The 14,428-nt window shown below is 39.0% G+C and overlaps 1 protein-coding gene across 1 annotated transcript in view; it reads left to right on the top strand.

Moving 5' to 3' along the window:
• The first annotated feature begins 1,258 nt into the window (after positions 1–1,258).
• The window catches only part of LOC134666653 (phospholipid-transporting ATPase VB), a 77,761-nt gene continuing 64,591 nt past the window's right edge, over positions 1,259–14,428 (top strand). The window contains exon 1 of the mRNA XM_063523879.1: positions 1,259–2,452. Within this exon, the coding sequence (XP_063379949.1) occupies positions 1,653–2,452 (800 nt within the window). The 5' untranslated portion in view covers positions 1,259–1,652. The remainder of the gene's footprint in view (positions 2,453–14,428) is intronic.

Genomic DNA, 14,428 nt, shown 5'->3' with positions numbered 1-14,428 from the left:
AAAGCGGTGTCGTCATACCGGGTGTGGCCTGTAACATGAGCAAATAATTAAAACATAGATTGTACTCCTCAAACGGTGACACTTTTGTTCAACAACTTTTAAAAATTATGAAGTATTTAGACTCCCTATTTTATAGAAAATAAATATTATCTTCAATGGACGCCATCGCCACGCCATATCATTGTGATTGACGTTGCTTGTCACGCCTTAAACATAACAGAATTTGCAATACATTGCGTCTTAGAATAAACTTTAAAGTGTATTAAAAATCAAACCACAAGTTATTTTTAAAAGTCGCTGAACAAATGTTGGTCAGTATGAGGAGTACAGCCTACTGTTTAATTTTTTGCTCATATTACAGGCCACACCCGGTATAGCGGCCGTAATACAGCGGTGATATATATCACTAGTACGTTGTCTATGTAAACCAAATGGCGTGGTTTCCTAACGTCAAAAGCCCCCTCCAGACTATGCGCGTGAATCGCGGGCGAAGCCGCGAACGCGAGTGTGGAATCGATTTCGCTGTCCGCGAAAATCGACGCCACACTCGCGTTCGCGGCTTCGCGCCACGATTCGCGCACGAGTGTGGAGGAGGCTAAAAAGTAGTGCCGCCATTTGCACTGTTGCATGACGGCCGTCTTGACGTGTCGGTTACTAAAATCTTAAATGCACCTTCTGTTCCGCGAGATTTGAATAAATGATCTTCCGCACTACGATTATTTTTCTCTTCTGATGACAGTTCATCCTTCAAGTAAATTACGAGTATTAAAACTAAATCAAGGTTGTCCATTTTCTCTTCTGGGTGCGTTTCGTTTGACCTTGGTGGCTGACGGTGTGTTATGACGCTGTGGAACTTTCCACATGTCGTCACCGTAAAGACGGCCGTCTTTTTGCGTCCGCTAGACGACACCGCTTTCTGAGGAAACCTGAACTTAAGAAATAATCTATGACTTTTTTTATACCACATATAATTCCCAGTTGAATAGGTATTTAAAAAAAAATTTCCATTTGAAACATTTGAGTGCCGGGAATTCGCTCGGCGGGTTTTCTGTTTGTAGTCGCTTTCCTCTACAAAACGCCGGAATCATAGCGCTGAAAAAATGTTGGCAGGCAGTGAATGTGTAAAAAAAAAATTAGAAAAATCAGAAACCTAATACATACAATTTTATTCTAAATTATAAATGTAAGTATCGAATCTATCGATATTGTCTCTACACTAGCTTCTGTCATCCGCGCGCAGCCGCATACCCGCTCGCTGGTTGTCGTTGACGTCGTTGTCGTCAGTTGCTTGGCTGTCAGTCAGACGGCTGATTCAAGTTTTGCTAGTTTTCGAGTTCCGTTTCATATCGTTGCACCGTGGCGGTTATTATTGTGTGATTTCATATTCAAACAAACGTTGTGTGCGATTGAGAATGAATAAATCTCACTTAAATTCGGTTGTAGTGTTCTGTGTTTGTTTGGTTCCTTTAAATGAAAACTAGAGCAATGTGTGAAATTGTAAACAGATGACTTCAATCAAACCATATGTTTCGATACCTGCAGTTGTTTGGGCCCAATCTTATCGAGAGTGCCGGAACGGCCGGTGAAGCGCCCTGAATAGTGGATTTTAATGAGCAGAAAGATAACACCGACCCCATTTCAGATGAATAAAAATGTCAACAGAAGGAAGCGGAGAGACTCCATCGAGCGGTCCGAGCCTGCCTGGAGCGCCGGAGCAAACGTATCTATTCCCAAAGGCGAAAGGGCATTCGAGGTCCATCAGCCATGGAGGCACGCCGATGCTGGCGGGCGCACCAGCGCCGCGGCCGCTCAAATCGGCCCTGCGTGGCCACCAGCGCGCCTTCTCGCAGGGCCAAATCGGCGACGGCCGTGCTGGATCGGGTGCACAGGGCCACAGCCGCACTGGGTCCCGCACAGACTTTATCCTGCCGCCTGGCCACCGCGCGGATGCGCCAGCGGCGCCACGCACAGGCTCCGTGCGCGCGCACTCGCGGCAGGCCTCGCGCTCCGACTCCATCTACACCCTGCGCCGTACGTCGGTGGTGAGCCCGTGGCGCCGCACATTGTTCTGGCTGATGCGCCGGCAGGCTCCTCAGGTGGACGCGCGTCACATCGCAGTAGTTCCCAACCACCTTGTGCCTGAAAAAACCCCCCCAAAAGAGCACCCAAATGGCCAGCGCTGCAACAACAAAATCAGGACTACTAAATACACTCTGTTGTCATTCCTTCCTAAAAATTTGTTTGAACAGTTTCATAGAGTTGCCAATGTGTACTTTATATTCATAGTGTTGTTAAACTGGGTGCCGGCCCTGAATGCTTTTGGCAAGGAGATTGCCATGTGCCCTGTTGTGTTTGTGCTAACCGTGACTGCCATCAAGGACTTATTTGAAGATCGACGGAGACACCTCTCTGATAAAAGAATCAACAATTCATACTGCAGAGTTTATAAAGTGTGAGTATATTTGAAACTGTTTTTTTTTATTGTGGAGGGGTGATTCCCATTTGTTCTACCCTACAGGGCAAAATATATTAACTGAGAAACCAAAGTCCAATTTCAGTTCATTGCTAGTTTGTGTGAGTCCCATTAACTCAGTTGCTGATATTGCTGCTGATACTGCGCAGTAAGTTCAAAAAACCTACTTGTATATTGTGTTAATGATTGCCCCAATGCAAATGTCCACTTTCTACTTGAACAGCATTAAAAAACTGGTGATATTCCAACAGGGAGAAATCTGGTAAATTGTGGAGTTATGGCAGTTTACACAGAACAAATGAGAATTACCTGCTTGCTTTGCTTCTTATTTTTGAAATAAAATGCAGTAATTATTTATCATAGGCCTCCTCCATATCTTTCATAGATAAAGATATGGAGGAGGCCTATACCCGAAAGGGGTCCTTAATATAGTAAAATAAACAACAATATTAACAGAAAACCTCTTAATGAAATACTATTTAAGGAAAAATAAAGGCTTAAATAAATAAATTATTTATCATACTAACAACCCACTCCGGCTTCACATATAGTTCGTTTTTTTTTGCATTATAAAGAACTTGCAAATTTTTTTTTACAATAAATCAGTGATTAGTTAATGAAAATGTTTTAATTTATAAATATAGTAATAATACTCTCTTAAGAAATAGGTATGAACTTAAGTTTCATGAAAAAGGTTCTCCTTGGCTTCTATTGGCGTTTAAGCATATAATTAGAGTTACACCAAGAAAACTGCAGTGATTTTGATAGCACACTATGTGTTATTTAGGATGTCATAATTTCATAATATTTTGATGTTTAAAATAACACAGTCTATCCTGGTAAAAATCGGTGCAGAGTTATCTTGGTCTAAATCTATGTATATAATATATATTACATTTGAAATTTTGAACAAGTCAATTAGATAGAATCAGATAGAATAGATTGTTAATGGTTCTACTCTTGATCCTTGTTAACAATAAAAACAAGTTAAACACTCTTACTATCAATAGTAATTATTGTAATGAACTATCAATGTTATCATACTTTGGCTGGACAAACTAACAATTAGTTCATAACTAAAACGATTAAATTTCTTTTGTCATTATATTACGAATAGTTAGGGTTGATTCTATTTTAGTGAGCATTACCAAAGCAACAGGTAACTGTAGGTAGGGCTGCCATCTCTAAATTCGCCGAACCCGGACTAAGACTAAAAAACCCGGACATTTGGCGTAAATCGATTTTTTTGCTGGACGTGTATTTATATGGTGTTTACCAACTTTGTACTTAATAATGCCAGTAAAGAATTAAATTCAATAAGGTGTTTCCTCACAATAAAAGTGTCCCCAGTAAGGGTTTTTTCCTGGACACTTTTTGAAAACCCCCCCTACGGCCTAGGACGACTTCCAAACTAGGACAAATCCCGGGAAACCCGTACAATATTGTACGCCTTTGTAAGTCAGTATATGGAGAACATTAATGATTTGTACCACCTTTGTAAACCCCACCCATAACCATATTTTTTTTTTTTTACTAGTATCATCCAAACAATGCGGCTCCTAGGAGAACATTCGCATAGGTCCTTAAGCTTAATATCATATATTATATCATCCATTCGCTTATATTATACCAGGCGTGGCTCACTTCGCGATTTCGTCGCTTTGCTACAGGCAGTGTTGGCATCAATCTGAACTAAATCAATCCGGATTGATCAATCGAATTGACGCGTCAATCCGAATTGATCAATCCGGATTGATCAATTCGAATTAATTCAATTCAGATTGACGCGTCAATCCGATTGAATCAATCGGAATTAACGCATCAATCCTCAATTCGGATTAAATCAATTCTCAATCTAGATTAACCATAGTCCCTAAGATTACTTTTCAAAGGTGTCCTTTTTTGGGACTTACTTACTGGACTTAAAGTCGATATCTGAGGTTCCCAGCGGTTCGAAAACATGTTCCTGATGTCAGTATTGACTGATGTCCCTTTTTGGGACATTTTTCAAAATTGGCCGATTACGTTCATATTCGTAATCGATGTCGACCATATAGGTCCCGAAAGAAGTCCCTTCCATTTCGGGACATTTTTTTAAATTATTCGTTGGCACTTTAAAACGATATCTGAGATTTCCAAAGGTTCACTTCACATGGTAGGTAACATGTTTCCGACGGCAATACAGACGTAGTTTCCTTTTTTTTGGACATTTATGGGACATTTCTTAAAATTAACCGATTGCGTTCAAAATCGATATCTGAGGTGCCCAAAGGTTTCGAAACATGTTTCTGACGGCAATACCGAGAAATGACTTTTTACCTACGCTAAGGTTCCGAATCATGTTTCCGACGGTAATATTCCGAGATGCCCTGCCGGCCTAGCCAAGGTTACAATCGCTATCGCTTCGACAACGACAAGCATTATGTCTCTCTATCACTCTTCCATATTAGTGCGACAGTGACAGTTGCGTTTCGATCGCTACGGAGCGTAAGCGATCGACATCTTGGCTACGCGGCCTGTTTTGGGACATTTTGGGACATTTCTCGAAACCAACCGATTGCGTTCAAAATTTATATATGAGGTGCCCAAAGGTTGCCCAAAAGAATGATTTATTTTTATTGAATGCCTTGCGAGTATTACAGTAAGTATCGGGATATCCCCCGGTATTCACTGTAATACTGGCAAGGCTTTATATATTGAACTTTACTTGTTATTATGGATATTATTTATTCATTTATCTCTCAATAACAATCTGTCATAAAAACATAACTAGCATCAAATGAAATCAAAGGGAGCCCGAAATATGATATTTTTTTATTGATTTAGACATAATTATAATATCGTATAGAAGTTATCTTACAGATCATCATCATCATCATCTCAGCCATAAGACGTCCACTGCTGAACATAGGCCTCCCCCTTTTGGGGGGTGTATGCCATAATCGCCACGCTTGGCAGGCGGGTTGGCGATCGCAGTCGAGTACACCGAATTTGAGGGACGCTGCTGCCCGTCCACCGGTGGTCTTGGACGTAGTTTAAGGACATACCCGGGTCCTCTTACAGATATATTCTCATAATTATTTTTTATCCATTAATCTTGCACACGAAAATAACAAAGTGAAATTTTTAAACCCACATAACATTGTTCTAGAATAAAAAAATGTACCTATAGATATTCAATGTTAACCTTTACGACAAATAATAGTTGGTAAATGTTACTTACCGTAAGAACAACTGCGATGTCCAATCCTCAAAGTCACGCCAAGTTAATCGTATGAAACAGTCCAGAAGTAAATCCAAAAGTCCGTATAACAAGCCAACGCCAAAAGAAAATCCACAGTCCAGTTTAAAACAAACACACACAGTCACACACCAACAAACAACAAGGGTTGAAGACCGAATGTCTTATCTCTACTAGACTCAAACTGGACACCACTAGAACAATAAAAGGATTAGAATCATGCTATCTCTTTCGCACTCGTACGTTTTTAGAACGCATCTTGTTATCAGCAGGGTGGCGTAATGCAGGTAGTAAAGTAAGTACGCGGCTAAAGTGTAGAATCTAAATATTGCCGTTGAAACCATGTTTTGCACCTCAGATATCGATTTTGAATGCAAGCAGTCACTTTCGAAGAATGTCACTAAAATGTCCCAGAACAGGACACCTTTCAATATTGCAGTTGAAAAGATGTTTAGAAACCTCTGGTTACCTCAGATATCGATTTTAAACGCAATCGGGTAATTTCTAGAAATGTCCAAAAAAAGGGCATCGCTCAATATTTCCCTCGGAAACAAGTTTCGAAACCTTTGGGCACCTCAGATATCGATTTTGAACGCTATTGGTTAATTTCAAGGAAAGTCCCGAAAATGTTCCAAAAAGGACATCCTTCATATTGCCGTCGGAAACATGTTTCGGAACCTTTGGTAAACTCAGACACCGCTTTTGAACGTATTTGGCTAGTTTCGAAAAATGGCCTAAATAAAAAGGACATTAGGTAGGTACATACAAAGTAATCGTCAATCCGAATTGACGATTGGGGATTGAGGATTGACCGATCAATTCGAATTAACGACTAGTAATCGTCAATCCTCAATCAGTAGATTTAGAATTAGTTTCATCAATCGTCAATCGTCAATTCGGATTGATCGGTCAATCCTTAATCGTCAATTCGAATTGATTTTTTGCCAACACTGGCTACAGGTAGCTAGAAGTACATCCGTTCGACCCCAATTTTGGGGTTTGCCATAAGCCGCGCGTGGCGCTGTCGCCACCTAGCGGCCATATCTGTGCTGATCGTGACAGACGCGTTTTGTTAGAGAGTGAGTCTTCTGTACCTAGTACTATTATTTATTCTGTGATTATACTTAAGTATATTACCCAATGCCCAATTGAAACACTTTATTCCGAGTTTCATAACTGCTTACTTTATGAAAAGACTGACATAATGTTTGCCCACTTAAACGTCTTAATACACACTTGACCAAATCTTCCTTAAGTATTCTCTAGGACAGTGAACCTGATTACTGTAAACAAGTAAATTCACACCTACACCATTTTGTAGGCACTTCAGTACATGTCATGACATCATTCTTAATAAAACATGCAAGGTAATACATTTTATGTACTTAATACCATACTTAATATTCATATTAAGTTGTTATTAAATTTAAAATGACCAGTACCTATCCAATTATGTTTTTTTGTCACACTACCTGTACTACCAAAATTTAGATCAAGATTGCTAACTAGAATTAGTCATCGATTTTTGACGATTTTTGATCCCCCCTCCCCGCCTCCCTAAAATCATCCAAAAATCATGCTTCGAATGACCCCGTTTCCTCCTACGTCATGCTACCATCATCCGATGTCCATACCCCCCCCCCCCCCCTAATTTGAAATGACGTAATTTATGAATAGCCCCTATATAGGTCCACCAGAGTCACAATTTGTTAATTATAATTTGACTGTGATGTGACTCCAAGATTCAGCATTCTCAGAAGCTACTTTAACCTTTTTGCCGCCATTGACTTGACATAAATTCAGAACTTTTTGAGCCCCACACGCCTGGTGTTTATACGCGTTGTTTACGTGCAATTTGTGACATGGCGTTGATTACAATTGATTACTATTTAAATTTCAAATAGATACTTCTCCATGCGTTCCCGAGATACAGGGTCTTGGCAGACAGACGGGCGGATAACAAAGTGATCCTATAAGGGTTCCGTTTGTTCCTTTTGTGGTGCAAAACCCTAGAAACAAACTTTAAAAAATGTGATAGTGAATAGCTATTTTATGCTGTGCGATTTCTAAATCGATCGCTAATCGCTATTGTAGGCAGGTAGTTTTCACATTTACAGTAAAATTCAGCTTTGGCAAGGTGTGCTGTAGTAATAATTTTTCAACCTGCAACATAAATACATAAATTTTATTAGTTTTTGCCTGCGCCAAATGCCTATATAACAACTAGCTACTACTTAGCAGTCACAATGCGGTAATAATTTTTGCATAGGTAATGCAGATTTGCTTTGCACAAGGCTTCGCTCGTACTAACGTTTGCTATTAGAAGAGCCCTGATGACGTAGGCAGTTCGACACGAAGGCAATTTCCTCGGAGTGGCTTCTGGTACACGCCATCCCCGCCAGTGGCACGCCCCATAAACAATACTCCATGAATTATGAATTTATCATGTGACTCGGCGGCATGCTGCTGAGAATATCGTTGAATTTCTTATGTTGTTTGCTCCAACCTTTCAGCCGCTTGTAAGCCACGTGGGAATCCCTAATCGCGTTAGCGTGCGTAGGTACCTACGTGCCGGCTTATAATATATCTATACCTGTTTATGTACATGTTACAAAATCAAGGCAGCTCCCAAATGTCAGTGTCAAGTTTCAAGGTTCTGTTCTGGCGGCTATCCTCGTTAAGCATTTCTTGATCCCCTTAATTATATAGGTATATGTCTACTATTTCCGATAACACATTTTTAGGATTCCGTAGCCAAATGGCAAAAAACGGAACCCTTATGGATCCGTTATGTCTGTCTGTCTGTCTGTCCGTGCGTATGTCACAGCCACTTTTTTCCGAAACTATAAGAACTATACTGTTGAAACTTGGTAAGCAGATGTATTCTGTGAACCGCATTAAGATTTTCAGACAAAAATAGAAATTTGGGTATAAATGAATTTGTTATACAACTTCCATACTGATATTTGACTCTCCATTCCATGAATAACGATACTTTTGCCTAAATTGTTAATTGAAAGTACCCTCAAAAATACTATAAAAAATTATTCTTAGTCATGTTTTAAAAAAAACACCTGCATTTTACTTTCCTCCTATTCGAAATGAAAATTAGAGCACTGCGTTTGAGCGCCAAACTACCACGGCAGAAAAGCATTATTGATTTCTTTTCTGCTACTTTAAAATCTCTAAATAAATGGTTGTATAAGAAACCTTTAAATAAACCTTTTTTAGGGTTCCGTACCCAAAGGGTAAAACGGGACCCTAATACTAAGACTTCGCTGTCCGTCCGTCCGTCCGTCCGTCCGTCCGTCTGTCACCAGGCTGTATCTCACGAACCGTGATAGCTAGACAGTTGAAATTTTCACAGATGATGTATTTCTGTTGCCGCTATAACAACAAATACTAAAAACAGAATAAAATAAAGATTTAAATGGGGCTCCCATACAACAAACGTGATTTTTGACCAAAGTTAAGCAACGTCGGGAGGGGTCAGTACTTGGATGGGTGACCGTTTTTTTTGCTTTTTTTTTGTCTTTTTTTTTTGCATTATGGTACGGAACCCTTCGTGCGCGAGTCCGACTCGCACTTGCCCGGTTTTATGTGGTTAATTTCTATTACGGTAGACGCCACGGGCCAGCCACCTATCACGATGCCTGTAATATAATATTCTGACCCTGAAACACTAAAATCCAGTGAAACATTACATTGAAAGTTGTGTCCTAAGTAATATTTGAAAAGATGCAGGTGGTAAGCGATCGATAGACATGAAGAATTCTTCACATGCGGCTGAACCACTGCTTTCGGCGGTCAAGGTTGTTAGAGAAATTCGGGTCATGGGTTGTCAATCACTTTCTTTAAAAATATAGGTTTACTACTAAAATTACTAAATAAAAATACATATATGCAAAGAGCCAGCCCTAGCGTACATCAGTAAAAATCATCTGTCTGCATAAATGATAACTTTTAGGTAATTAGAAGAGTTGCAATCGTATCCCGAAATTGCCGCACGGACTGCGGCTTTTCGACTCCATCGGCTCTTTATCATTTGTCACCATGCCTGTCACGTTCTAACAAATGTGTAAGTGCGAAAGTGACGCATGGCAGGACAGGTGATAAAAATGCGACTATAATAGGTACCGCTGCTGGAATTGCTGGATTATGCAAAGTGAATAAATTAAGATTATTGTGTATGTAGATACTCGTATAGTCAGTTTCATAATTTCATTAGTGTCGATCATATCTGTCCTATTACAAGTAGGTGTGTAATACTTAATTGCTAGAATCCGCCCTTCACTAAATCTATTGGCATTGCATGTAGGGCTGCCATCTCTAAATTCGCCGAATTCGGACAAAGACTTAAAAAAACCGGGCAAGTGCGAGTCGGAATCGCGCACGAAGGGTTTCGTACCATAAAGCAAAAAAAAAACTGAAAAAAATGCAAAAAGAAAACGGTCATCCATCCAAGTACTGACCACGCCCGACGTTGCTTAACTTTGGTCAAAAATCACGTTTGCTGTATGGGAGCCCCACTTAAATCTTTATTTTATTCTGTTTTTAGTATTTGTTGTTATAGCGGCAACAAAAATACATCATCTGTGAAAATTTCAACTGTCTAGCTATCACGGTTCGTGAGATACAGCCTGGTGACAGACGGAAGGACGGACGGACGGACAGCGAAGTCTTAGTAATAGGGTCCCGTTTTACCCTTTGGGTACGGAACCCCAAAAACCCAGACATTAGGCGTAAATCGCATTTTTTCCCCGGACCTGTATCTGTATTTATACGGTTTTTACCTACTTTGTACACAATAAGTAAATAATTAAATTCAGTAAGGAGTTTTCTCACATAAAAAGTGTCCACTTTCAAATATTTTTTGAATGAACCTCGAACCTTGGCTCGTACCAATACCAATGAGTTTTTCGGAACTTATGTACGATATTATCGTTTGATATTTACCAGTCGCTTTTCGGTGAAGGAAAACATCGTGAGTAAACCAGACTCATTCCATTAGGTCTACTTTTTCCTCTGAGTTGCAAGGTCAGATGCCATTCGCTTTCGTAAAAACTAGCGCCTACGCCAAATCTTGGAAGTTGCCTTGCCAAGCGGACCCCAGGCCTCTATGAGTCATCGCGAAAAAGCCGGGACAAACGCGAGGAAGATGATAAGAAAACAGTAGTTGTCTATAGGCGATATATGTATGTTAATTATTAGAGCACATCCGTCATAAGTAAAAACAAATCCCTTTGTCTGTGCCTATTGAACGGAAATCTAATGCAATGTGTTACAAAACCCATTACAGCGATCAGTGATTGCGGGGCCATGAATATTGAATGATGGTACTCTATCTGTTCACAGAACATTGCTGATAATTATTACTTGACCTGTAAACCAGTAATATTTACGTGTATAACCAGACCAGCGTTATACTGGAAAGATAACGAATGGTCGGTAAGCGATGGGTGCAGCAACCCTGAAGTGGGTCAACCCCCGGTCAAGGTCCTGGGTTAGGGACTGACACGGCAATGGGAATTAAACATTTAATGTGGTTGTCACTCTGCTTAAGGCTGATTACTTTATTAGGTTTGATCCGGGGAGTGCCGCCCGCGTTGGTTTATTTTTGCCTGCTGTGTGTGCACTCTGTTATGCTTCTCTTAGATTCGTTAATACAGAGAGAGCTTGGTCTGGGATACAGAGCAAACATCTAACACTCGTATAACAAGTACATGACAACAAGTAAGGATTTATCAAGATCGTAAAATCACGCCTATTGAGAAACCGAAATATAACTGATTTTTATAGCTTATTGTTGAACGATATTTCCTTATAAAGGTTTATTAATTCCTTATTTCCGTTTTTTTGTATTTTAATTAACGCCTTTTATAGAACTTATAGTTAGATAAATCAGTTAATCAATGGAGAAACGAACGTCTACTTTCCTTCGGGTTCTCATCTCACAGCATTAACTTACCTTTGCGAATCGTACCGGCTAGGCTTCTATTTATTTGTTTAGTTATGCACGTGAAAAGTGAGCTGTCGTGACAAACGTTTAGTTAGTACTGATTTGATTGGAGTCTGTCAGAATATGGAGTCATGAGTGTTGCGATGCGAGGGTTTCAAGGCACGATGGTTAAAATTTTGCCAGCGAGTGAAGAACAACATTTTCACCACACCACCGCGAGAAAAATACTAACTAATTATACACCGTGTTTTTATAAATAGGTACTAACTATACAACAAACGGAATTCAATAAAAACACGGTGTATATGATCAAACCAAATTAAATCCAATTGAACGATATTAAATATTTATCAATCAAAATCATCATGTACAAGTCAATTCTACCAGCTACCATAAGGAAACAAAATTGCATGAAATTACTTTGCCACTCATGTGGATAAAATGCAACTTTCTTACCTAAGTACTAGTTTTTGAACAATTGAGGTAACCTTTATGAGCTTAATTGCTTATTCTTGGGATTTTCGGGGCGGATTGTCGAAACAAAACGTAATATTTAATCCAGTGAATAAATGATACTGCGATATATGAATAATTGAACACTATCACAGAATATCCCCACGATTGCCGGGACTCTCTCTAAGGCTTTATTCCTTAATCTAAGTCAGCTTAAATACGTTTGCCCAAATGTTACAAAACTTACAATAGAACGTTATGGCAGGTAGTGTGAATGCCATTCTGTTTTTGAATATTGTATGCTTTGTTAATAACTTAATTATTAACCGTAGTTAACTTTGCCGTCAAAACCAGAATGCGTGCTAATGACATAACACGTAATGAGTTTCTAGACTATATAGAAACTTGGATTATATATCTCTCTTATCGCCGCGATCAAACACGACTCTTTGGCGAGGAACTAATATGCTTATCGTTATATAAGTTATAGTATTTCGTAACCGTTTTTAATATAATATTATAATTTTATGACTTTCTTCATAGTATTTTTTACGTTAAAATGGGGCCACCGCGGTGAACTCTCAAATGGCGACTCGCGTGAGCATAACGCTTTTGCCGGAATTCCGTGCTCTCTACTGGTTACATCTCTTCTCTTCATAATCAAAACATTTACAGTGGCTATTTTAAGTTTTGTTATATCTTTATGTCGTTCTAACTTTTATCGTTGTAATTTTAGGCATTTAAAAAAGAGTAAACAAAATAATCTTCCCTCAAATGGCTTCTTAAGCCAGTTGAGGGTTGAAGAAAACATTACATGATCAAATAATGTAAGTTAAAGTCAGGTCCTTCAGTAACAAATCCAGGTGGTTTTATATTTGGTTGGTTGATCAATAAATGTTATAACTACCCGAAAATGTGCAAATTATTTGTTTACGTTTATTTAAGTACCTAAAGAACCTAAGGACACTGAGTGTAGGTGCATCCACTGTGCTAAATGTTTCTCCCTGACCGTTGTCATTACAAACTAGTCCAAGATGACATTGACATTCGAATATTTGGGTATGTTCCTTTTTAACACCTCACTCTCACCTCATCTCATTCCTAAGTTCTTATTATATTGACGATTGCGGACGTATTAATTAAAGAAAAGTTTCCTAAGCACTTTTGAAACTAATTGTAGAAGCTACCTGTTCATAATTTTTTTTTCTTAGCTTAATCAATCATTGAAACTATAAGTACCTATAATTGTCAATTTACTTATTATTAACTTTCAGTTTATTACGCATCGCGTCGTTATCGCGTTATATTCAACTGTTAATTAAACGATTACTTTAATCATCGCCGTTAAAAATGGAACGGATACAATGAGACAATGATGTGATGAACTGAAGCCTGGGGATTAGAAGGATTATATTTATACGAGAGCTTGTTTGAACTCGTCACTCTCGTCAGTGTCACAGATTTTTAATAACAACTCTTATATGGTCACCTGTCCGCAGCTATTGTATCAATCACAATCACCTAGCTAGGCGATTAATAGTTGGCACGAGTTTTATTCGACTTAATGTTAACGCGCCCCCTAATGCTCAACTTCTCGGAGGTATTAATCACAATTATCGATTGTTTTTTTTTATAGCCCGTGACGTGACACGCCAAAATGTGAGACAAAGAGTCCATCTCGCTTAACTTTCGTGATAATCATGCTTTTAGAATTTAATGGAGCAGACGTGGAAACATATTTTTAAAATTGGTTCTGTGCACTCCCAAAAAATAAAATAAAAACCTTCCTTCCTCCGACATTCGCTTCGCTAACAACATTTTTTCGTGGCCATCAGTTACGAAATCCACCCTGTTATTGAATAGAGCATTCAGATTTCCCACAGAAAATCATAAAAACAATATTACTCCGTCTGCGTGCGTTTCACATATAAACTTATTGATGATGAATCGAAAATAAATATTCATGGCTTTTTTCGTATACATATCGATATTAGACGAGGAATTTTGAAGGTGAACTATGCATTTAATATACATATCAATAACAAAACCAAAAGTTGATTTTTTGCGTTACCTTCGTTAAAAACGAAGGCTTTATCTATAGGTAGTTAAAGATCCCGATGTCCAACTAGTTTCCATATTAAGCTTTGTTCATGCACCTACACAACCAAGGCTAGCCGATAAAACTTGGCCAAGAAGTGCAAGTCGCATTTTATTAATCCGAGTCATAATCAAATAGTCATGTCATTTCATTCAACCTACACGATTTAAATCACTAATCTAAATTCGCAATGAAGTCTAGAGA

Source organism: Cydia fagiglandana, chromosome 8, assembly GCF_963556715.1.
Source record: "Cydia fagiglandana chromosome 8, ilCydFagi1.1, whole genome shotgun sequence".
NCBI lineage: Eukaryota > Metazoa > Arthropoda > Insecta > Lepidoptera > Tortricidae > Cydia > Cydia fagiglandana.
The sequence above is the reverse complement of the archived record's forward strand: the minus strand, read 5'-3'. Positions and strand labels throughout refer to the sequence as shown.